This window comes from Ranitomeya variabilis, chromosome 1 (genome assembly GCF_051348905.1).
Source record: "Ranitomeya variabilis isolate aRanVar5 chromosome 1, aRanVar5.hap1, whole genome shotgun sequence".
Classification (NCBI taxonomy): Eukaryota; Metazoa; Chordata; class Amphibia; order Anura; family Dendrobatidae; genus Ranitomeya; species Ranitomeya variabilis.
Window position 1 is genome coordinate 24,703,296 of NC_135232.1, and position 24,647 is coordinate 24,727,942.

Genomic DNA, 24,647 nt, shown 5'->3' on the forward strand with positions numbered 1-24,647 from the left:
AATAAGACACCTGTCCATTACTAATCCTATAGTTGCTATACTGTAGTTTAAATCTTAGAGATACGCCTTTTTTGGGGCGGCTGATGTCTTTACCGGGGGGAATATCCATGAATTACCGGCTTTTCAAAGGACACCGGTGCATAAAAAACAGACAGCACTCGCATGGTGCGAGTGCTGTGCGATATTTTTATTTTTTCTCGCACCCGCAGACTTGTATTGGCAAGACTCGGCAGATATATGCGTACAATCGCAGCATGCACCGATTTCACTCGCACATATAATACGGATGAGAAAAAAAACAGATGATGGGAGCTGCCCCATAGATTAACAGCGGTCTGAGTGCTATGTGATGTTTTCTCGCATGGCACTCGTCCGTATACCTCTCTAGTGTGACTCCAGCCTAAAGCAGAAGTTGTGTTTAAGGGTTGGGCCATTCATTCATGTGAAGCGTTAAGACATTATATACATTTATTGCTTCCATTGTTATGGTGACTATTTGGGGAAAGTTTTTTTTTTATCTGGTCTGACTGCTCCCTGAGCTCCACAAGAACGTGGGGTAAGAACTCGAATGGCTGCACTGTACCTGGAAATCAACCACATCCAACCTCTCTGGGAAGAACTGGAACGGCAACTGTGAGTCAGACAAATGTGCTACAGACTGCTATGAAGAAGGAAAGGGCTCATCTCCATATTAAAGGGACCTGGACAAACATTTAACTGCACTTTCCCACCGATTCTTTTCTCTCTATCGCAGTTAGTGATGAGCGAGTGTACTCGTTGGTCGGGTTTTCCAGAGCACGCACGGGTGGTCTCCGAGTATTTGTGACTGCTCAGAGACGCAGCTGCATGATTTATGGCTGCTACCCAGCCTGAGTACATGTGGGGGTTGCCTGGTTGCTAGGGAATCCCCACATGTAATCAAGCTGTCTAGCAGCCGTAAATCATGCAGCTGCGTCAACAAAAACTAAATGCCACTCATTTCAGATGAAAATAATATTGCAGCATTCTTCCAGCCATAATACATCTGCAATTCCAGCATCCAGATTTTGGGAATAATTGCCATAAATACTGATATTTCTGTACGTGATGCTGCTATTTTGCTATTGGCTGGGATCCCTCTCCATAACGCAGAAATGCACATAATACTCCTTGACATTGTGGACGTGTTGTACCGGCCTAGTATTAGTGGCTCCCAGTGGTTTCCTGCTTTGGGAATATACAGGTCGCAGGCAGCGTTTACAGGTGAATACGGACTTTGCAGCCTTCCAGGGTTTTCGTGCATAGTAATGCCATCACACATGGATGCTCGGTCCAATCCAATAAAGTTTTTACCAACTCATATCACTGTACAAAAGGTGCAAAGGGCGACATTCACACCGACACCTGGAGCATAAAGTGACGCACTGCGGATCTGTAGCCCACAACGCATCAGTTTACGCTGTGGAGGTTTTTCGCGGCGGCTGAACGAGTCTTGTGCACGATGCTGGTGCTGTAAAATCCACTACGTTTTCAAGTGAGAACGTATCCTAAGGGCTCATTTGCACAACTGTACTACTGCCTCCATGACTGTTGCATTGCCTGCTCTCTTGAACAGCCTCATTGGCACATAAGAGGCCATTAGTTTAGGACCGTGCATTGTGACTGTAATAGGGACCATAGTTATGTTATGTTCGGCCTTCGTTTTCGAAGATGACCATGACTTCAGGGTTAGAAGAGAATTAGTAGTTATGGGTCCGGAGGTGGCTGATGAGTCCAATACGGGCCCTGAAGGTTCGCCCACATACTTGACATAAGGAAGCAGATGTGGTCAGTACACCAGATTCTACTTGTGCCTTGCGTACAGCGCGCTTTCTTTTTGCTGCAAAGATTTTCCTATCTTCAGCTGCATGTGCTCCTGAGGTGATCCTGCCCCGCCAACCTGGACGATCCAGGGCAAGCTCTTCCCATTCATTGGTGTTGACTTCCAGGTTTTTGAGAGACACCTTAAGGCAGTCTTTAGAGCGCTTCTTCTGCCCCCCAGCTGCTCGCTTTCCTTGGCACAGTTCTCCATACAGCAGTTGTTTCGGTAGTCGGCTGTCAGGCATTCTAACCACATGTCCAGCCCACCTGGCTTGGACTTTCAGCAGGAGAGTGTAAACGCTGCAGAGCCCAGTTTGTTCCAGAATTGCCGTGTCCGGGACATTGTCTTACCACCTGATGTGGAGGAGTCTGCGGAGGCAACTCATGTGGAAATGATTAAGCTGTTTAGCATGCCGGCTGTACACTGTCCAGGTCTCGCTTGCATAGAGAAGTGTGGTGAGGACCACCGCGCAGTAGACCTTCAGCTTGGTTGTAAGGCTGAGTCCCCTTCGTTCCCAGATGTTCTTACGCAGTCTCCCGAAGGCGGCACTGGCTTTGGCGATTCTGTTATTAACCTCGGCGTCTATGGTTACTTCATGGAAAAGTGTGCTGCCTAAGTAGGTGAAGTTATCGACTGCTTTGAGGTTTTGCTCCTTCACCGTGACACGTGGCTCCTTGTACAGTTTTCCTGGAACCGGTTGATACATGACTTCGGTTTTTCTAATCTTGATCTCGAGACCAAAACTGTCGCAAGCTTGCGAAAAACAGTCCATTTCATGCTGCATCTGCTGTTCCGTGCTAGCGTTAAGTGCACAGTCATCAGCAAATAATAATTCACGGATAATAGTCTCATGCACTTTCGTAACCGCCTTCAGGCGTTTTGGGTTGAATAACTTGCCATCAGTCTTGTACCTAACCTGGATTCCATCTTCGCAGTTGTTAAAGGCATCACTTAACATTGCAGAGAACAGCATACTGAACAGGGTTGGAGCAAGCACACAGCCTTGTTTTACGCCGTTTGTTACTGGGAAAGCCTCAGATACGTCTCCATCGTTCAGAACCTTCACCATCATGCCATCATGGAACTGCCGGATGACTGAGATGAACTTCGTCGGGCAGCCGAATTTTGCCATGATCTTCCACAGGCCGTCTCTACTGTCTGTGTCGAAAGCCTTGGTCAGATCAACAAAAGTTACATAAAGGTCACAGTGTTGCTCCTGGCACTTTTCCTGAAGTTGACGTGCTGAAAAGACCATATCTACTGTTCCACGTTCAGCACGGAAACCACACTGTCTTTCGGGTAATAGACCTTGCTCAAGGTGATGTAAAAGATGGTTGAGCAAGAGAGGAGCCAATATCTTGCCTGCAGTGGACAGAAGGGAGATGCGATATGTGAATTATGCTGGCATCTTTCATCTGTTGTAGAACCTGTTCCTTTGTCCACATGTATTGGAATAGTTTGGTCACCGTTTGCATCAGAACAGGACCGCCAGCTTTATATACCTGAGCAGGTATAGCATCATTTCCGGGTGCTTTTCCACAAGAAAGTTGTTTTACTGCTTTCCTGACTTCATCTCCACTTGGAAGAACATCAAGCTCCTTGTTGATTCCTACCTGGGGCAGGCGAGCAATAGCCTCATCATTGATAATGGCAGGGCGATTAAGAATATTATTAAAGTGCTCAGCCCACCGTTCCAGAATTTGTTTCTTTTCTGTCAGCAGCTTAGTTCCATCTGCGTTAAGCAGAGATGAAGAGCTTGATGACTGGGGTCCATATACAGCTTTGAGCGCATCGTAGATGCGTTTCTGGTCATGGGTATCTGTATAGCCCTGAATTTCGTCGGCCTTCTTGCTAAACCAGATATCCTGCATCTTGCGTAGCTTGATTTGTACGTTTCTTTTTATGTTGGTAAAGGCACCTTTCTTAGCTAACGACGTGGGGTCATTTTGATACACCTTATACTGCTGATGTTTCTCTTCTAGGAGTGTCTTTATTTCCTCGGCGTTTTCATCGAACCAGTCTTGATTATTTCTGGCTGCTGATCCGAGATGCTCCAGAGCAGTATTATAAACAGCATCTCTCAGAATTGTCCACTGTTCCTCAACGCTGATCTCCTCTGCCTGCAGTATATTTAACAGTCTGCCATCAAGGTCATTGGCAAATTCCCTTGCAGTTCTTTTATTTTGCAGCTTATAGATATTCAGCCTCTTTGTCGTTTTCTGCCCTTGGGGTCTCCTCGCAGGCAGGATGCGGAACGTGCACTTAGACACAATGAGGCGATGGTCAGTCCAGCAGTCTGCACCGCACATGGCCATCGTCACTCTAAAGTCCATCTCATCCCTTTTCCTGGCAATGATGTAATCAATGAGATGCAAATGCCTCGAGCGTGGGTGCATCCATGATGTCTTCTTGCGTGTGGATAAGCGGAATAAAGTGTTGGTGATGACAAGGTCATGTGTGGCACACATCTTGAGGAGCAGCAGGCCATTACTGTTACACTTGCCAGTGCCGTGTTTCCCAATGACCCCTTCCCAGTTTTGATGGTCTGTTCCCACCCTGGCATTAAAGTCTCCAAGTATAATGAGCTTGTCTGCCTGTGGGATTGCTGAAATAAGTGTGTCAAGTTGATCGTAGAACTTATCTTTAATGTCATCTGGATTAGTCATCGTGGGAGCATAGGCACTGATCAGGGTCGCGTGTTTCTTGTTTGTAAGTGGGAGCTGAAATGTCATCAGACGGTCGTTGATGCCCACCGGAAGCCTGGTAAGTTTACGAGCAAGATGAGTTTTGATAGCAAATCCCACGCCTGCTTCTCGTCTTTCAGTGCTGCCTCGACCACTCCAGAAGAATGTATATCCACCACTATGCTCTGTCAATTGACCCTTGTCTGCCAGGCGTGTTTCGCTGATGGCTGCTATATCAACCTTGTAAGGAGCTAGCTCCCTAGCAACCAATGCCGTTCTTCTCTCTTGTCTGTCTGCCTTGGTATTATCCAGCAGAGTTCTCACATTCCATGTGCCAAGGTTGAGTACCATCATTTTCTTTTTCTTTATTGTGTGTCGACCGCTGTATGGGAAACCCGCCAGCTGTGGTAGGCTGGCCAGGTGAAATGAAGCAGACTATGTTTGAGGCACCTTTTCTAGCCCCGTCCTCGATTGAGGTGAGCAGAGTGGTCCTGAACAGGACTGCTCAGACACCCAGGAGGCTGCCGAACTCCACTGCTGCTTCGGTCCAGTGGAGAGCGACCATATGGCCTGGGCCGCCTGCGTGCAGGTTCGTGACTACAGCTTCCAGTGACTCCACACCTGCTGCTTTGCCACTCTCCCATAGCCACAGGACTTTTGATACGCAGTGGTTGAAGTCATGACTTGCGCTTGACTTGGATTAAAGTGAGGAAGAGTTGCGCAGTCGTCAACCTCACTCTCTCGCCCGTACCTATCGCGCCCCAGTGGTAAGAACTAGGCGAGACAACTGGAGATAGGTCAGGGTGCAGTGGATGGCCAGCAGTGTCCTACATGTGCCTCGCTGCGCCCTCTCAGCGCTCCACAACGCTGTGCTGGAAATCGCTTGTCTGTCCGTTGAATCTTGGTTTCTTCTGCACAGTCTGCCATATCCAGTCTTCACATGCAAGGGTAGGCAAACCCTTGAAAATCACTGTAGGTCTCAAAGAAACCCAACAGCTACCCTCACCTGGTTTGGCCCACCTGCCGAGGCGGTGTTCTGGGGTGTACCCGCTGCCGCATGCTAGCAGCTACTTGGAGGTACAGGTGAGAGTTGAGCATCAGATGAGGACCAAAGATGGAAGAGCTGTCCAAAAAGGACACGGCAAGCACTCCACCAGAGGTGCTACCTCTATCTAGATACCCCATATACCCATAGAATACGGTAGTGATTGTACCACAAACAGCAATTTTATTTTACTTTTGAGACCAATCGCAGAAAAGTGACTCCAGAAGAGGGAGAAGCACAATAAGTTTTCTGTATTTATTCAGGTTTTAATTAAAAAACCGAGCAGTGTGGTTATCATCCATTACAGTCAGTGGTGAGCAGCTGTACAGGACAGTGTCGGATACATGACGGTGGGTACAATGTGTTTCCAGCGCTGATGGTGTGCAGGGTTAGGTCCATTTATAAGTCCAACTTGAGATACTGCAGGATCTTCCTGGCGTTATCTGTGCTCCATCCTTGTCCCCGCAGGGGCCCCTCACAAACACCCACATAAGTGTCCAGAACCTTCTCCCCGATGTCTCTGAATGGAAGATCTTGACTTGGAGGCTCAGGATCGGCTCTGCGCTGTGACGTCTGCTCCGCGTCCCTGCAGTATCGCTGCGCCCAGTAACACATCTCCCCGCAGTACATCAGAGCTAGAACGTGGACGTCACTGAAGACCCCTGCACGTCACATGGAAGACAAGACACACAGTCACTGCCAGGGCTCAGACGTCAGTGCCCCTTACACCATCTGGACCCACATGAGGACTGTGCACGTACTGCTAGCTGTGTTCACACGCAGCGGTCATTACTCAGTTTCTGTAATCTGCACTGTGTGGAATCAGCCAGCGCTTTTAGAGTCACTGCTGTCCTGTGTCAGCCCCTTTACCTTTCTCCAGCAGAGCTGCAGTGTTAATATCCCGAAATAAAACCTGGTCATCCAGCTGGACAGGACTCCGCATCTGGAGCATTTTCAGCAGGTAATGGACACCATCTTGAAGACACTGATTAGGAGTAACAAGAAAAAGTTTTAGTATTATCAAAGCTATTCCTTAAAAGGGAAGTGAACATCAGAAAAGGCCTTAAGTCATACATTTTATGCTAAAACCTCTGTCAGCTGTCATTGGGGGACGCAGGAACCACGAGTGTACGCTGCTGCCACTAACAATTACAACCTTAAGAATATATTTTTAAATACGGTTTGAGATTAGAAATAATATAGCAGACTAGTTCTATTCTCTGCCATTATTACAGTGCCTACCCAGCTCAGTCTACAGCTACCCAGCAGCCCAGATGATCAAGGAGGTTACATGGATGAGCCGTCATAGTGAGTGGTTATACCCATAGCCGCTTGTAGACAGTCGGACCGCACAATCATATTTCACAAAGAAATCATCTTTCCACGGCTATTTGCATCTTGTTACCCTGGTATCCTGCAGGTCTTAATGTGAATGCGACCTGATTCCCTTGCACGGATCGCGCTCTGTGGTGTCCTGACCCGTCACACCCAAAGTCCCCGGGTAACGATACCTGGTGAAAGGTTCCTGGATGTCTCAGCTCCCATCGCTCCCTCTCGCCCACGGTGTGGCAGTACATGTACAGCAGCGCGCCTCGCCTCCAGTGCAGACATTCCTGAACTTCTATATCAAGAACGACGTCCTGCAGAAAGAATAATTCATTCTTCAGTCACAGCATGACCTCAGATACAGGACAAATAATAAATGACTAATTAAAGGCAAGCAGCCAACGTCTGTTCCGGATCGTCATGTCTGCGCGGCCGGGAAGAGACTACAGCGCCATCTGCTCCCCTCCATATTTGGCTGGAGGCAGCTGGGGGAGAGGGAAGGTGAATTTCGGGGGTCTCCTGTGATGTCGCACCGCTCCCTCCTTTCTACATGACTTTCGCATTGCTGCCACTAATATTCTTAATAAAGGAGTGATGATTCGTCTTACGCTTGCACATATATTTATAGGGGCCGTTGGGTTCCAGTCCCTTCTGATAACCGCCAATCACGCTCGCATCCAATGTGGAAGAACAGGAGAAACTTTGTAAAGCGTTCTTACAGGAAAAGAAAACTGAGAGTCTTTCCTTATTGTAGACAATCAATGTCATAGCGGCCAAATGAAGGAGTCACAGCGCCACACATCCGACAGTTGCCGTGCCTGGAACTGCAGTTTAGTCTCCGACTTCTCTAGTGCAGGGCTATGGATTAATCTTTGTCGCTGTTGGAAGACTACAACTCCCATCATAACCACCACGGTGCAGACCCCAGATCACAGCGCTTAGATAATGTGTATAATTGGAAAACCTGCACAAGTGATGACCTGCGAGAGGCTCTCCGGCTCCGACAGCAGCTGCACCAGCTCTCTGACTGGCTGCAGGGAATCGTCTCCGGGGAACTCGGCCTCCACCAGACGGCTCTCCTCACAGTAAGTGACATCTAATAACGCCTGGAAGGAAAGGGCAAGAATCAGCGCCATGATGGCGTCACACGACCGCCCCTCCGCTGCAGTCACACACACGGCCGCCCCTCCGCTGCAGTCACACAAGGCCGCCCCTCCGCTGCAGTCACACACACGGCCACCCCTCCGCTGCAGTCACACACAAGGCCGCCCCTCCGCTGCAGTCACACACACGGCCGCCCCTCCGCTGCAGTCACACACACGGCCGCCCCTCCGCTGCAGTCACACAAGGCCGCCCCTCCGCTGCAGTCACACACACGGCCGCCCCTCCGCTGCAGTCACACACACGGCCGCCCCTCCGCTGCAGTCACACACACGGCCGCCCCTCCGCTGCAGTCACACACACGGCCGCCCCTCCGCTGCAGTCACACACACGGCCGCCCCTCCGCTGCAGTCACACACACGGCCGCCCCTCCGCTGCAGTCACACACACGGCCGCCCCTCCGCTGCAGTCACACACAAGGCCGCCCCTCCGCTGCAGTCACACACACGGCCGCCCCTCCGCTGCAGTCACATACACGGCCGCCCCTCCGCTGCAGTCACACACACGGCCTCCCCTCCGCTGCAGTCACACACACGGCTGCCCCTCCGCTGCAGTCACACACACGGCCGTCCCTCTGCTGCAGTAACACACAGACTAAGGGTCTGTTCACATGCGGCAGAATAAGTCCAGAAATGTTACATTTTTCAGATCGGAGCTTCCAAAAATTTCTAGCCTCTTGTCTGTCCCCCCCAGGTTATCGCTCTCCGTCCTGGGTTCCCCTTTACACTACCTGGGTATACAGTGCCAGGAATTCTGCAAGGTCCACATTCAGCGCCGGGCACTCCACATGGTCCGCGTTCTGCGCAGGGCACTCTGCATGGTCCTCGTTCTGCGCAGGGCACTCTGCATGGTCCGCGTTCTGCGCCGGGCACTCTGCATGGTCCGCGTTCTGCGCAGGGCACACCGTACAGTCCACATTCAGGACCTGGCACTCCACCTTTAATGCTGGGCACTCTGCACGGTCCACGTTCTGCGCCAGGCACTCCGTACGGTCCGCATTCAGCGCCGGGCACTCCGCATGGTCCGTTGTCAGTGCCGGGCACTCCGTACGGTCCACATTCAGCGCCGGGCACTCCGCATGGTCAGTTGTCAGCGCCGAGCAATCCGCATGGTCAGTTGTCAGCGCCGAGCACTCCGCATGGTCAGTTGTCAGCGCCGAGCACTCCGCATGGTCAGTTGTCAGCGCCGAGCACTCCTCATGCTCTGTTGTCAGCGCCGAGCACTCCGCATGGTCCGTTGTCAGCGCCGGGCACTCCATACGGTCCACATTCAGCGCCGGGCACTCCGCATGGTCAGTTGTCAGTGCCGAGCACTCCGCATGGTCTGTTGTCAGCGCCGAGCACTCCGCATGGTCTGTTGTCAGCGCCGAGCACTCCGCATGGTCAGCTGTCAGCGCCGGGCACTCCGCATGGTCCGTTGTCAGTGCCGGGCACTCCGTACGGTCCACATTCAGCGCCGGGCACTCCGCATGGTCAGTTGTCAGCGCCAAGCACTCCGCATGGTCAGTTGTCAGCGCCGAGCACTCCGCATGGTCAGTTGTCAGCGCCAAGCACTCCGCATGGTCAGTTGTCAGCGCTGAGCACTCCGCATGGTCTGTTGTCAGCGCCAAGCACTCCGCATGGTCTGTTGTCAGCGCCAAGCACTCCGCATGGTCTGTTGTCAGCGCCGAGCACTCCGCATGGTCAGCTGTCAGCGCCGGGCACTCCGCATGGTCCGTTGTCAGTGCCGGGCACTCCGTACGGTCCACATTCAGCGCCGGGCACTCCGCATGGTCAGTTGTCAGCGCCGAGCACTCCGCATGGTCTGTTGTCAGCGCCGAGCACTCCGCATGGTCAGTTGTCAGCGCTGAGCACTCCGCATGGTCTGTTGTCAGCGCCAAGCACTCCGCATGGTCTGTTGTCAGCGCCAAGCACTCCGCATGGTCAGTTGTCAGCGCCGAGCACTCCGCATGGTCAGTTGTCAGCGCCGAGCACTCCGCATTGTCTGTTGTCAGCGCCGAGCACTCCGCATGGTCTGTTGTCAGCGCCGAGCACTCCGCATGGTCTGTTGTCAGCGCCGAGCACTCCGCATGGTCTGTTGTCAGCGCCGAGCACTCCGCATGGTCTGTTGTCAGCGCCGAGCACTCCGCATGGTCTGTTGTCAGCGCCGAGCACTCCGCATGGTCAGTTGTCAGCGCCGAGCACTCCTCATGCTCTGTTGTCAGCGCCGAGCACTCCGCATGGTCCGTTGTCAGCGCCGGGCACTCCGTACGGTCCACATTCAGCGCCGGGCACTCCGCATGGTCAGTTGTCAGTGCCGAGCACTCCGCATGGTCTGTTGTCAGCGCCGAGCACTCCGCATGGTCTGTTGTCAGCGCCGAGCACTCCGCATGGTCAGCTGTCAGCGCCGGGCACTCCGCATGGTCCGTTGTCAGTGCCGGGCACTCCGTACGGTCCACATTCAGCGCCGGGCACTCCGCATGGTCAGTTGTCAGCGCCGAGCACTCCGCATGGTCTGTTGTCAGCGCCGAGCACTCCGCATGGTCAGTTGTCAGCGCTGAGCACTCCGCATGGTCTGTTGTCAGCGCCAAGCACTCCGCATGGTCTGTTGTCAGCGCCAAGCACTCCGCATGGTCAGTTGTCAGCGCCGAGCACTCCGCATGGTCAGTTGTCAGCGCCGAGCACTCCGCATGGTCTGTTGTCAGCGCCGAGCACTCCGCATGGTCTGTTGTCAGCGCCGAGCACTCCGCATGGTCAGCTGTCAGCGCCGGGCACTCCGCATGGTCCGTTGTCAGTGCCGGGCACTCCGTACGGTCCACATTCAGCGCCGAGCACTCCGCATGGTCTGTTGTCAGCGCCGAGCACTCCGCATGGTCTGTTGTCAGCGCCGAGCACTCCGCATGGTCTGTTGTCAGCGCCGAGCACTCCGCATGGTCAGTTGTCAGCGCCGAGCACTCCGCATGGTCAGTTGTCAGCGCCGAGCACTCCGCATGGTCAGTTGTCAGCGCCGAGCACTCCGCATGGTCTGTTGTCAGCGCCGGGCACTCCGCATGGTCAGTTGTCAGCGCCGGGCACTCCGCATGGTCAGTTGTCAGCGCCGGGCACTCCGCATGGTCTGTTGTCAGCGCCGGGCACTCCGCATGGTCTGTTGTCAGCGCCGGGCACTCCGCATGGTCAGTTGTCAGCGCCGAGCACTCCGCATGGTCAGTTGTCAGCGCCGAGCACTCCGCATGGTCAGTTGTCAGCGCCGAGCACTCCGCATGGTCAGTTGTCAGCGCCGGGCACTCCGCATGGTCAGTTGTCAGCGCCGGGCACTCCGCATGGTCAGTTGTCAGCGCCGGGCACTCCGCATGGTCTGTTGTCAGCGCCGGGCACTCCGCATGGTCAGTTGTCAGCGCCGAGCACTCCGCATGGTCAGTTGTCAGCGCCGAGCACTCCGCATGGTCTGTTGTCAGCGCCGAGCACTCCGCATGGTCAGTTGTCAGCGCCGAGCACTCCGCATGGTCTGTTGTCAGCGCCGGGCACTCCGCATGGTCCGTTGTCAGTGCCGAGCACTCCGCATGGTCCGTTGTCAGTGACGTCTCCTTGCACCAGTCGCTTAGTTTCTGCAGTGCAGCGATGGCTTTCAATAAAGTGACATCTAAAGGGGGAAAACACAGAAGCCATGACATATAGGACACCAGGCGGCCCACCCTACCGGGTCTGACTCCTCAATCACAGCCCCTCTACCCTGAGGACCCCCTGTGAGCTGCACACAAATAACCAGCTGCTGGGACTTGTAGTCCCCCAAGTAGCACAGAGGTCAGGTGATGCAGGCGGGTATAGCGCTGGGAATAACACGACCTCCCGCAGTAACCTCTGTCATTCCGGCCTCCCGCCCCTCAGGCACTGGCACAGCTCCGGGGTCTCACAGCTCCGGGGTCTCACCGTCTCCTCCCCCGTCCTGCAGTCTCTCCAGCCTCCGCTGTAGCCGCCACACTCTGCCCCTGTACTCCGGGCAGCAGCAGGAGGACGCCATGGTGACAGCACGGTCACATGACCAGACAAGAGAGTCACATGACGAGACGGGCGGGGTTATCAGGAGTAAATAAAGAGGAAGCTCCGAATCCAGCAACACAACGTGACAACAGGAGCTCAGCAGTGTCCCTGGTCCTGTACTGGTATCACTGCCCTACACTGGTGTCACTGGTCCTGTACTGGAGTCACTGCCCTACACTGGTGTCACTGCCCTACACTGGTGTCACTGGTCCTGTACTGGTATCACTGCCCCTACACTGGTGTCACTGCCCCTACACTGGTGTCACTGGTCCTGTACTGGTGTCACTGCCCTACACTGGTGTCACTGCCCTACACTGGTGTCACTGGTCCTGTACTGGTATCACTGCCCTACACTGGTGTCACTGGTCCTACACTGGTGTCACTGGTCCTACACTGGTGTCACTGGTCCTGTACTGGTATCACTGCCCTACACTGGAGTCACTGGTCCTGTACTGGTATCACTGCCCCTACAGTGGTGTCACTGGTCCTGTACTGGTATCACTGCCCTACACTGGAGTCACTGGTCCTGTACTGGTATCACTGCCCTACACTGGAGTCACTGGTCCTGTACTGGTATCACTGCCCCTACAGTGGTGTCACTGGTCCTGTACTGGTATCACTGCCCTACACTGGTGTCACTGGTCCTGTACTGGTATCACTGCCCCTACACTGGTGTCACTGCCCTACACTGGTGTCCCTGGTCCTGTACTTGTATCACTGCCCTACACTGGTGTCACTGGTCCTGTACTGGTATCACTGCCCTACACTGGTGTCACTGGTCCTGTACTGGTATCACTGCCCCTACACTGGTGTCACTGCCCTACACTGGTGTCCCTGGTCCTGTACTGGTATCACTGCCCTACACTGGTGTCACTGGTCCTGTACTGGTATCACTGCCCCTACACTGGTGTCACTGCCCTACACTGGTGTCCCTGGTCCTGTACTGGTATCACTGCCCTACACTGGTGTCACTGGTCCTGTACTGGTATCACTGCCCCTACACTGGTGTCACTGGTCCTGTACTGGTATCACTGCCCCTACACTGGAGTCACTGGTCCTGTACTGGTATCACTGCCCTACACTGGTGTCACTGGTCCTGTACTGGTATCACTGCCCTACACTGGTGTCACTGGTCCTGTACTGCTGTCACTACCCAAAGACTGGTGTCACTGGTCCTGTACTGGTATCACTGCCCCTACACTGGTGTCACTGGTCCTGTACTGGTGTCACTGCCCTACACTGGTGTCACTGGTCCTGTACTGGTATCACTGCCCTACACTGGTGTCACTGCCCTACACTGGTGTCACTGGTCCTGTACTGGTGTCACTGCCCTACACTGGTGTCACTGGTCCTGTACTGGTGTCACTGCCCTACACTGGTGTCACTGGTCCTGTACTGGTATCACTGCCCTACACTGGTGTCACTGGTCCTACACTGGTGTCACTGGTCCTACACTGGTGTCACTGGTCCTGTACTGGTATCACTGCCCTACACTGGAGTCACTGGTCCTGTACTGGTATCACTGCCCCTACAGTGGTGTCACTGGTCCTGTACTGGTATCACTGCCCTACACTGGAGTCACTGGTCCTGTACTGGTATCACTGCCCCTACACTGGTGTCACTGGTCCTGTACTGGTATCACTGCCCCTACACTGGTGTCACTGCCCTACATTGGTGTCCCTGGTCCTGTACTGGTATCACTGCCCTACACTGGTGTCACTGGTCCTGTACTGGTATCACTGCCCTACACTGGTGTCACTGGTCCTGTACTGGTATCACTGCCCCTACACTGGTGTCACTGCCCTACACTGGTGTCCCTGGTCCTGTACTGGTATCACTGCCCTACACTGGTGTCACTGGTCCTGTACTGGTATCACTGCCCCTACACTGGAGTCACTGGTCCTGTACTGGTATCACTGCCCTACACTGGTGTCACTGGTCCTGTACTGGTATCACTGCCCCTACACTGGAGTCACTGGTCCTGTACTGGTATCACTGCCCTACACTGGTGTCACTGGTCCTGTACTGCTGTCACTACCCAAAGACTGGAGTCACTGGTCCTGTACTGGTATCACTGCCCTACACTGGTGTCACTGGTCCTGTACTGGTATCACTGCCCCTACACTGGTGTCACTGGTCCTGTACTGGTATCACTACCCAAAGACTGGTGTCACTGGTCCTGTACTGCTGTCACTACCCAAAGACTGGTGTCACTGGTCCTGTACTGGTATCACTGCCCCTACACTGGTGTCACTGGTCCTGTACTGGTATCACTGCCCCTACACTGGTGTCACTGCCCCTACACTGGTGTCACTGGTCCTGTACTGGTGTCACTGCCCTACACTGGTGTCACTGCCCTACACTGGTGTCACTGGTCCTGTACTGGTGTCACTGCCCTACACTGGTGTCCCTGGTCCTGTACTGGTGTCCCTGGTCCTGTACTGGTGTCACTGCCCTACACTGGTGTCACTGGTCCTGTACTGGTGTCACTGCCCCTACACTGGTGTCCCTGGTCCTGTACTGGTGTCACTGCCCTACACTGGTGTCACTGCCCTACACTGGTGTCACTGGTCCTGTACTGGTATCACTGCCCTACACTGGTGTCACTGCCCTACACTGGTGTCACTGGTCCTGTACTGGTGTCACTGCCCCTACACTGGTGTCCCTGGTCCTGTACTGGTGTCACTGCCCTACACTGGTGTCACTGCCCTACACTGGTGTCACTGGTCCTGTACTGGTGTCACTGCCCTACACTGGTGTCACTGGTCCTGTACTGGTGTCACTGCCCTACACTGGTGTCACTGGTCCTGTACTGGTATCACTGCCCTACACTGGTGTCACTGCCCTACACTGGTGTCACTGGTCCTGTACTGGTGTCACTGCCCTACACTGGTGTCACTGGTCCTACACTGGTGTCACTGGTCCTACACTGGTGTCACTGGTCCTGTACTGGTATCACTGCCCTACACTGGTGTCACTGGTCCTGTACTGGTGTCACTGCCCCTACACTGGTGTCACTGGTCCTGTACTGGTAACACTGCCCTACACTGGTGTCACTGGTCCTACACTGGTGACACTGGTCCTACACTGGTGTCACTGGTCCTGTACTGGTATCACTGCCCTACACTGGAGTCACTGGTCCTGTACTGGTATCACTGCCCTACACTGGAGTCACTGGTCCTGTACTGGTATCACTGCCCCTACACTGGTGTCACTGGTCCTGTACTGGTATCACTGCCCCTACACTGGTGTCACTGCCCTACACTGGTGTCCCTGGTCCTGTACTGGTATCACTGCCCTACACTGGTGTCACTGGTCCTGTACTGGTATCACTGCCCTACACTGGAGTCACTGGTCCTGTACTGGTATCACTGCCCCTACAGTGGTGTCACTGGTCCTGTACTGGTATCACTGCCCTACACTGGAGTCACTGGTCCTGTACTGGTATCACTGCCCCTACAGTGGTGTCACTGGTCCTGTACTGGTATCACTGCCCTACACTGGAGTCACTGGTCCTGTACTGGTATCACTGCCCCTACACTGGTGTCACTGGTCCTGTACTGGTATCACTGCCCCTACACTGGTGTCACTGCCCTACACTGGTGTCCCTGGTCCTGTACTGGTATCACTGCCCCTACACTGGTGTCACTGCCCTACACTGGTGTCACTGGTCCTGTACTGGAGTCACTGCCCTACACTGGTGTCACTGGTCCTGTACTGGTATCACTGCCCTACACTGGTGTCACTGGTCCTGTACTGGTATCACTGCCCTACACTGGTGTCACTGGTCCTGTACTGGTGTCACTGCCCTACACTGGTGTCACTGGTCCTGTACTGGTGTCACTGCCCTACACTGGTGTCACTGGTCCTGTACTGGTATCACTGCCCTACACTGGTGTCACTGGTCCTACACTGGTGTCACTGGTCCTACACTGGTGTCACTGGTCCTGTACTGGTATCACTGCCCTACACTGGAGTCACTGGTCCTGTACTGGTATCACTGCCCCTACAGTGGTGTCAATGGTCCTGTACTGGTATCACTGCCCTACACTGGAGTCACTGGTCCTGTACTGGTATCACTGCCCCTACACTGGTGTCACTGGTCCTGTACTGGTATCACTGCCCCTACACTGGTGTCACTGGTCCTGTACTGGTGTCACTGCCCTACACTGGTGTCACTGGTCCTGTACTGGTATCACTGCCCTACACTGGTGTCACTGCCCTACACTGGTGTCACTGGTCCTGTACTGCTGTCACTACCCAAAGACTGGTGTCACTGGTCCTGTACTGGTATCACTGCCCCTACACTGGTGTCACTGGTCCTGTACTGGTGTCACTGCCCTACACTGGTGTCACTGGTCCTGTACTGGTATCACTGCCCTACACTGGTGTCACTGCCCTACACTGGTGTCACTGGTCCTGTACTGGTGTCACTGCCCTACACTGGTGTCACTGGTCCTGTACTGGTGTCACTGCCCTACACTGGTGTCACTGGTCCTGTACTGGTATCACTGCCCTACACTGGTGTCACTGGTCCTACACTGGTGTCACTGGTCCTACACTGGTGTCACTGGTCCTGTACTGGTATCACTGCCCTACACTGGAGTCACTGGTCCTGTACTGGTATCACTGCCCCTACACTGGTGTCACTGGTCCTGTACTGGTATCACTGCCCCTACACTGGTGTCACTGCCCTACATTGGTGTCCCTGGTCCTGTACTGGTATCACTGCCCTACACTGGTGTCACTGGTCCTGTACTGGTATCACTGCCCTACACTGGTGTCACTGGTCCTGTACTGGTATCACTGCCCCTACACTGGTGTCACTGCCCTAAACTGGTGTCCCTGGTCCTGTACTGGTATCACTGCCCTACACTGGTGTCACTGGTCCTGTACTGGTATCACTGCCCCTACACTGGAGTCACTGGTCCTGTACTGGTATCACTGCCCTACACTGGTGTCACTGGTCCTGTACTGGTATCACTGCCCCTACACTGGAGTCACTGGTCCTGTACTGGTATCACTGCCCTACACTGGTGTCACTGGTCCTGTACTGCTGTCACTACCCAAAGACTGGAGTCACTGGTCCTGTACTGGTATCACTGCCCTACACTGGTGTCACTGGTCCTGTACTGGTATCACTGCCCCTACACTGGTGTCACTGGTCCTGTACTGGTATCACTACCCAAAGACTGGTGTCACTGGTCCTGTACTGCTGTCACTACCCAAAGACTGGTGTCACTGGTCCTGTACTGGTATCACTGCCCCTACACTGGTGTCACTGGTCCTGTACTGGTATCACTGCCCCTACACTGGTGTCACTGCCCCTACACTGGTGTCACTGGTCCTGTACTGGTGTCACTGCCCTACACTGGTGTCACTGCCCTACACTGGTGTCACTGGTCCTGTACTGGTGTCACTGCCCTACACTGGTGTCCCTGGTCCTGTACTGGTGTCACTGCCCTACACTGGTGTCACTGGTCCTGTACTGGTGTCACTGCCCCTACACTGGTGTCCCTGGTCCTGTACTGGTGTCACTGCCCTACACTGGTGTCACTGCCCTACACTGGTGTCACTGGTCCTGTACTGGTATCACTGCCCTACACTGGTGTCACTGCCCTACACTGGTGTCGCTGGTCCTGTACTGGTGTCACTGCCCCTACACTGGTGTCCCTGGTCCTGTACTGGTGTCACTGCCCTACACTGGTGTCACTGCCCTACACTGGTGTCACTGGTCCTGTACTGGTGTCACTGCCCTACACTGGTGTCACTGGTCCTGTACTGGTGTCACTGCCCTACACTGGTGTCACTGGTCCTGTACTGGTATCACTGCCCTACACTGGTGTCACTGCCCTACACTGGTGTCACTGGTCCTGTACTGGTGTCACTGCCCTACACTGGTGTCACTGGTCCTACACTGGTGTCACTGGTCCTACACTGGTGTCACTGGTCCTGTACTGGTATCACTGCCCTACACTGGTGTCACTGGTCCTGTACTGGTGTCACTGCCCCTACACTGGTGTCACTGGTCCTGTACTGGTATCACTGCCCTACACTGGTGTCACTGGTCCTACACTGGTGTCACTGGTCCTACACTGGTGTCACTGGTCCTGTACTGGTATCACTGCCCTACACTGGAGTCACTGGTCCTGTACTGGTATCACTGCCCTACACTGGAGTCACTGGTCCTGTACTGGTATCACTGCCCCTACACTGGTGTCACTGGTCCTGTACTGGTATCACTGCCCCTACACTGGTGTCACTGCCCTACACTGGTGTCCCTGGTCCTGTACTGGTATCACTGCCCTACACTGGTGTCACTGGTCCTGTACTGGTATCACTGCCCTACACTGGAGTCACTGGTCCTGTACTGGTATCACTGCCCCTACAGTGGTGTCACTGGTCCTGTACTGGTATCACTGCCCTACACTGGAGTCACTGGTCCTGTACTGGTATCACTGCCCCTACAGTGGTGTCACTGGTCCTGTACTGGTATCACTGCCCTACACTGGAGTCACTGGTCCTGTACTGGTATCACTGCCCCTACACTGGTGTCACTGGTCCTGTACTGGTATCACTGCCCCTACACTGGTGTCACTGCCCTACACTGGTGTCCCTGGTCCTGTACTGGTATCACTGCCCCTACACTGGTGTCACTGCCCTACACTGGTGTCACTGGTCCTGTACTGGAGTCACTGCCCTACACTGGTGTCACTGGTCCTGTACTGGTATCACTGCCCTACACTGGTGTCACTGGTCCTGTACTGGTATCACTGCCCTACACTGGTGTCACTGGTCCTGTACTGGTGTCACTGCCCTACACTGGTGTCACTGGTCCTGTACTGGTGTCACTGCCCTACACTGGTGTCACTGGTCCTGTACTGGTATCACTGCCCTACACTGGTGTCACTGGTCCTACACTGGTGTCACTGGTCCTACACTGGTGTCACTGGTCCTGTACTGGTATCACTGCCCTACACTGGAGTCACTGGTCCTGTACTGGTATCACTGCCCCTACAGTGGTGTCACTGGTCCTGTACTGGTATCACTGCCCTACACTGGAGTCACTGGTCCTGTACTGGTATCACTGCCCCTACACTGGTGTCACTGGTCCTGTACTGGTATCACTGCCCCTACACTGGTGTCACTGGTCCTGTACTGGTGTCACTGCCCTACACTGGTGTCACTGGTCCTGTACTGGTATCACTGCCCTACACTGGTGTCACTGCCCTACACTGGTGTCACTGGTCCTGTACTGCTGTCACTACCCAAAGACTGGTGTCACTGGTCCTGTACTGGTATCACTGCCCCTACACTGGTGTCACTGGTCCTGTACTGGTGTCACTGCCCTACACTGGTGTCACTGGTCCTGTACTGGTATCACTGCCCTACACTGGTGTCACTGCCCTACACTGGTGTCACTGGTCCTGTACTGGTGTCACTGCCCTACACTGGTGTCACTGGTCCTGTACTGGTGTCACTGCCCTACACTGGTGTCACTGGTCCTGTACTGGTATCACTGCCCTACACTGGTGTCACTGGTCCTACACTGGTGTCACTGGTCCTACACTGGTGTCACTGGTCCTGTACTGGTATCACTGCCCTACACTGGAGTCACTGGTCCTGTACTGGTATCACTGCCCCTACAGTGGTGTCACTGGTCCTGTACTGGTATCACTGCCCTACACTGGAGTCACTGGTCCTGTACTGGTATCACTGCCCCTACACTGGTGTCACTGGTCCTGTACTGGTATCACTGCCCCTACACTGGTGTCACTGCCCTACATTGGTGTCCCTGGTCCTGTACTGGTATCACTGCCCTACACTGGTGTCACTGGTCCTGTACTGGTATCACTGCCCTACACTGGTGTCACTGGTCCTGTACTGGTATCACTGCCCCTACACTGGTGTCACTGCCCTACACTGGTGTCCCTGGTCCTGTACTGGTATCACTGCCCTACACTGGTGTCACTGGTCCTGTACTGGTATCACTGCCCCTACACTGGAGTCACTGGTCCTGTACTGGTATCACTGCCCTACACTGGTGTCACTGGTCCTGTACTGGTATCACTGCCCCTACACTGGAGTCACTGGTCCTGTACTGGTATCACTGCCCTACACTGGTGTCACTGGTCCTGTACTGCTGTCACTACCCAAAGACTGGAGTCACTGGTCCTGTACTGGTATCACTGCCCTACACTGGTGTCACTGGTCCTGTACTGGTATCACTGCCCCTACACTGGTGTCACTGGTCCTGTACTGGTATCACTACCCAAAGACTGGTGTCACTGGTCCTGTACTGCTGTCACTACCCAAAGACTGGTGTCACTGGTCCTGTACTGGTATCACTGCCCCTACACTGGTGTCACTGGTCCTGTACTGGTATCACTGCCCCTACACTGGTGTCACTGGTCCTGTACTGCTGTCACTACCCAAAGACTGGTGTCACTGGTCCTGTACTGGTATCACTGCCCCTACACTGTTGTCACTGGTCCTGTACTGGTATCACTGCCCCTACACTGTTGTCACTGGTCCTGTACTGATATCACTGCCCTACACTGGTGTCACTGGTCCTGTACTGGTATCACTGCCCTACACTGGTGTCACTGCCCCTAAACTGGTGTCACTGGTCCTGTACTGGTATCACTGCCCCTACACTGGTGTCACTGGTCCTGTACTGGTATCACTGCCCTACACTGGTGTCACTGGTCCTACACTGGTGTCACTGGTCCTGTACTGGTATCACTGCCCTACACTGGAGTCACTGGTCCTGTACTGGTGTCACTGCCCCTACACTGGTGTCCCAGGTCCTGTACTGGTATCACTGCCCCTACACTGGTGTCACTGGTCCTGTACTGGTATCACTGCCCCTACACTGGAGTCACTGGTCCTGTACTGGTATCACTGCCCCTACACTGGTGTCATGGGTCCTGTACTGGTATCACTGCCCCTACACTGGTGTCATTGGTCCTGTTCTGGTATCACTGCCCCTACACTGGTGTCACTGGTCCTGTACTGGTATCACTGCCCCTACACTGGTGTCATTGGTCCTGTACAGGTATCACTGCCTCTACACTGATTTCACTGGTCCTGTACTGGTATCACTGCCCCTACACTGGTGTCACTGGTCCTGTACTGGTATCACTGCCCCTACACTGGTGTCATTGGTCCTGTACAGGTATCACTGCCTCTACACTGGTGTCACTGGTCCTGTACTGGTATCACTGCCCCTACACTGGTGTCACTGGTCCTGTACTGGTATCACTGCCCTACACTGGTGTCACTGGTCCTGTACTGGTATCACTGCCTCTACACTGGAGTCACTGGTCCTGTACTGGTATCACGGCCCCTACACTGGAGTCACTGGTCCTGTACTGGTATCACTGCCCCTACACTGGTGTCACTGGTCCTGTACTGCTGTCACAACCCAAAGACTGGTGTCACTGGTCCTGTACTAGTATCACTGCCCCTACACTGTTGTCACTGGTCCTGTACTGGTATCACTGCCCCTACACTGGAGTCACTGGTCCTTTACTGGTATCACTGCCCCTACACTGGTGTCACTGGTCCTGTACTGGTATCACTGCCCCTACACTGGTGTCACTGGTCCTGTACTGGTATCACTGCCCCTAAACTGGTGTCACTGATCCTGTACTGGTGTCACTGGTTTTGTACTGGTATCACTGACCCTACACTGGAGTCACTGGTCCTGTACTGGTGTCACTGCCCCTACACTGATGTCGCTGGTCCTGTACTGGTATCACTTCCCCTAGACTGGTGTCCCAGGTCCTGTACTGGTATCACTGCCCCTACACTGGTGTCACTGGTCCTGTACTGGTATCACTGCCCCTACACTGGAGTCACTGGTCCTGTACTGGTATCACTGCCCCTACACTGGTGTCATTGGTCCTGTACTGGTATCACTGCCCCTACACTGGTGTCATTGGTCCTGTTCTGGTATCATTGCCCCTACACTGGTGTCACTGGTCCTGTACTGGTATCACTGCCCCTACACTGGAGTCACTGGTCCTGTACTGGTATCACTGCCCCTACACTGGTGTCATTGGTCCTGTACTGGTATCACTGCCTCTACACTGATTTCACTGGTCCTGTACTGGTATCACTGCCCCTATGCTGGTGTCATTGGTCCTGTACTGGTATCACTGCCTCTACACTGATTTCACTGGTCCTGTACTGGTATCACTGCCCCTACACTGGTGTTACTGGTCCTGTACTGCTGTCACTACCCAAAGACTGGAGTCACTGGTCCTGTACTGATATCACTGCCCCTACACTGGTGTCATTGGTCCTGTACTGGTATCACTGCCCCTACACTGGTGTCATTGGTCCTGTACTGGTATCACTGCCCCTACACTGGTGTCACTGGTCCTGTACTGGTATCACTGCCCTACACTGGTGTCACTGGTCCTGTACTGGTATCACTGCCCCTACACTGGTGTCACTGGTCCTGTACTGGTATCACTGCCCCTACAGTGGTGTCACTGGTCCTGTACTGGTATCACTGCCCCTACACTGGTGACACTGGTCCTGTACTGGTATCACTGCCCTACACTGGTGTCACTGGTCCTGTACTGGTATCACTGCCCCTACACTGGAGTCACTGGTCCTGTACTGGTATCACTGCCCCTACACTGGTGTCACTGGTCCTGTACTGGTATCACTGCCCTACACTGGTGTCACTGGTCCTGTACTGGTATCACTGCCCCTACACTGGTGTCACTGGTCCTGTACTGGTATCACTGCCCCTACACTGGTGTCACTGGTCCTGTACTGGTATCACTGCCCCTACACTGGTGTCACTGGTCCTGTACTGGTATCACTGCCCCTACACTGGTGTCACTGGTCCTGTACTGCTGTCACTACCCAAAGACTGGTGTCACTGGTCCTGTACTGGTATCACTGCCCCTACACTGTTGTCACTGGTCCTGTACTGGTATCACTGCCCCTACACTGTTGTCACTGGTCCTGTACTGGTATCACTGCCCCTACACTGGAGTCACTGGTCCTTTACTGGTATCACTGCCCCTACACTGGTGTCACTGGTCCTGTACTGGTATCACTGCCCCTACACTGGTGTCACTGGTCCTGTACTGGTATCACTGCCCCTACACTGGTGTCACTGGTCCTGTACTGGTATCACTGCCCCTACACTGGTGTCACTGGTCCTGTACTGGTATCACTGCCCCTACACTGGTGTCACTGGTCCTGTACTGGTATCACTGCCCCTACACTGGTGTCACTGGTCCTGTACTGGTATCACTGCCCCTACACTGGTGTCACTGGTCCTGTACTGGTATCACTGACCCTACACTGGAGTCACTGGTCCTGTACTGGTATCACTGCCCTACACTGGAGTCACTGGTCCTGTACTGGTATCACTGCCCCTACACTGGTGTCATTGGTCCTGTACTGGTATCACTGCCGCTACACTGGTGTCATTGGTCCTGTTCTGGTATCACTGCCCCTACACTGGTGTCACTGGTCCTGTACTGGTATCACTGCCCCTACACTGGTGTCATTGGTCCTGTACTGGTATCACTGCCCCTACACTGGTGTCACTGGTCCTGTACTGGTATCACTGCCCCTACACTGGTGTTACTGGTCCTGTACTGGTATCACTGCCCCTACACTGGTGTCACTGGTCCTTTACTGCTGTCACTACCCAAAGACTGGTGTCACTGGTCCTGTACTGGTATCACTGCCCCTACACTGTTGTCACTGGTCCTGTACTGGTATCACTGCCCCTACACTGTTGTCACTGGTCCTGTACTGGTATCACTGCCCCTACACTGGAGTCACTGGTCCTTTACTGGTATCACTGCCCCTACACTGGTGTCACTGGTCCTGTACTGGTATCACTGCCCCTACACTGGTGTCACTGGTCCTGTACTGGTATCACTGCCCCTACACTGGTGTCACTGGTCCTGTACTGGTATCACTGCCCCTACACTGGTGTCACTGGTCCTGTACTGCTGTCACTACCCAAAGACTGGTGTCACTGGTCCTGTACTGGTATCACTGCCCCTACACTGTTGTCACTGGTCCTGTACTGGTATCACTGCCCCTACACTGTTGTCACTGGTCCTGTACTGGTATCACTGCCCCTACACTGGAGTCACTGGTCCTTTACTGGTATCACTGCCCCTACACTGGTGTCACTGGTCCTGTACTGGTATCACTGCCCCTACACTGGTGTCACTGGTCCTGTACTGGTATCACTGCCCCTACACTGGTGTCACTGGTCCTGTACTGGTATCACTGCCCCTACACTGGTGTCACTGGTCCTGTACTGGTATCACTGCCCCTACACTGGAGTCACTGGTCCTGTACTGGTATCACTGCCCCTACACTGGTGTCATTGGTCCTGTACTGGTATCACTGCCCCTACACTGGTGTCATTGGTCCTGTTCTGGTATCACTGCCCCTACACTGGTGTCACTGGTCCTGTACTGGTATCACTGCCCCTACACTGGTGTCATTGGTCCTGTACTGGTATCACTGCCCCTACACTGGTGTCACTGGTCCTGTACTGGTATCACTGCCCCTACACTGGT

General features: G+C 54.0%; 1 protein-coding gene across 2 annotated transcripts; it reads right to left on the reverse strand.

Moving 5' to 3' along the window:
• Nucleotides 1-5,814: 5,814 nt before the first annotated feature.
• RIMOC1 (RAB7A interacting MON1-CCZ1 complex subunit 1) lies at nucleotides 5,815-12,084 on the reverse strand. 2 transcript variants are annotated; one of them, XM_077281409.1, is made up of 6 exons: nucleotides 11,962-12,084; nucleotides 8,787-11,674; nucleotides 7,876-8,001; nucleotides 7,081-7,209; nucleotides 6,440-6,554; nucleotides 5,815-6,231 (listed from the first exon to the last, which is right to left on the reverse strand). In XM_077281409.1, the coding sequence occupies exons 1-6, from the start codon at nucleotides 12,050-12,052 to the stop codon at nucleotides 5,969-5,971; spliced, it is 3,612 nt and encodes a 1,203-aa protein (XP_077137524.1). In that variant the 5' UTR covers nucleotides 12,053-12,084; the 3' UTR covers nucleotides 5,815-5,968. The 2 variants fall into 2 exon arrangements, 1 of the variants encoding a protein (XP_077137524.1); XR_013220950.1 differs by lacking the exon at nucleotides 5,815-6,231 and having other exon boundaries at nucleotides 7,860-8,001.
• Between the last annotated feature and the right edge of the window lie 12,563 nt (nucleotides 12,085-24,647).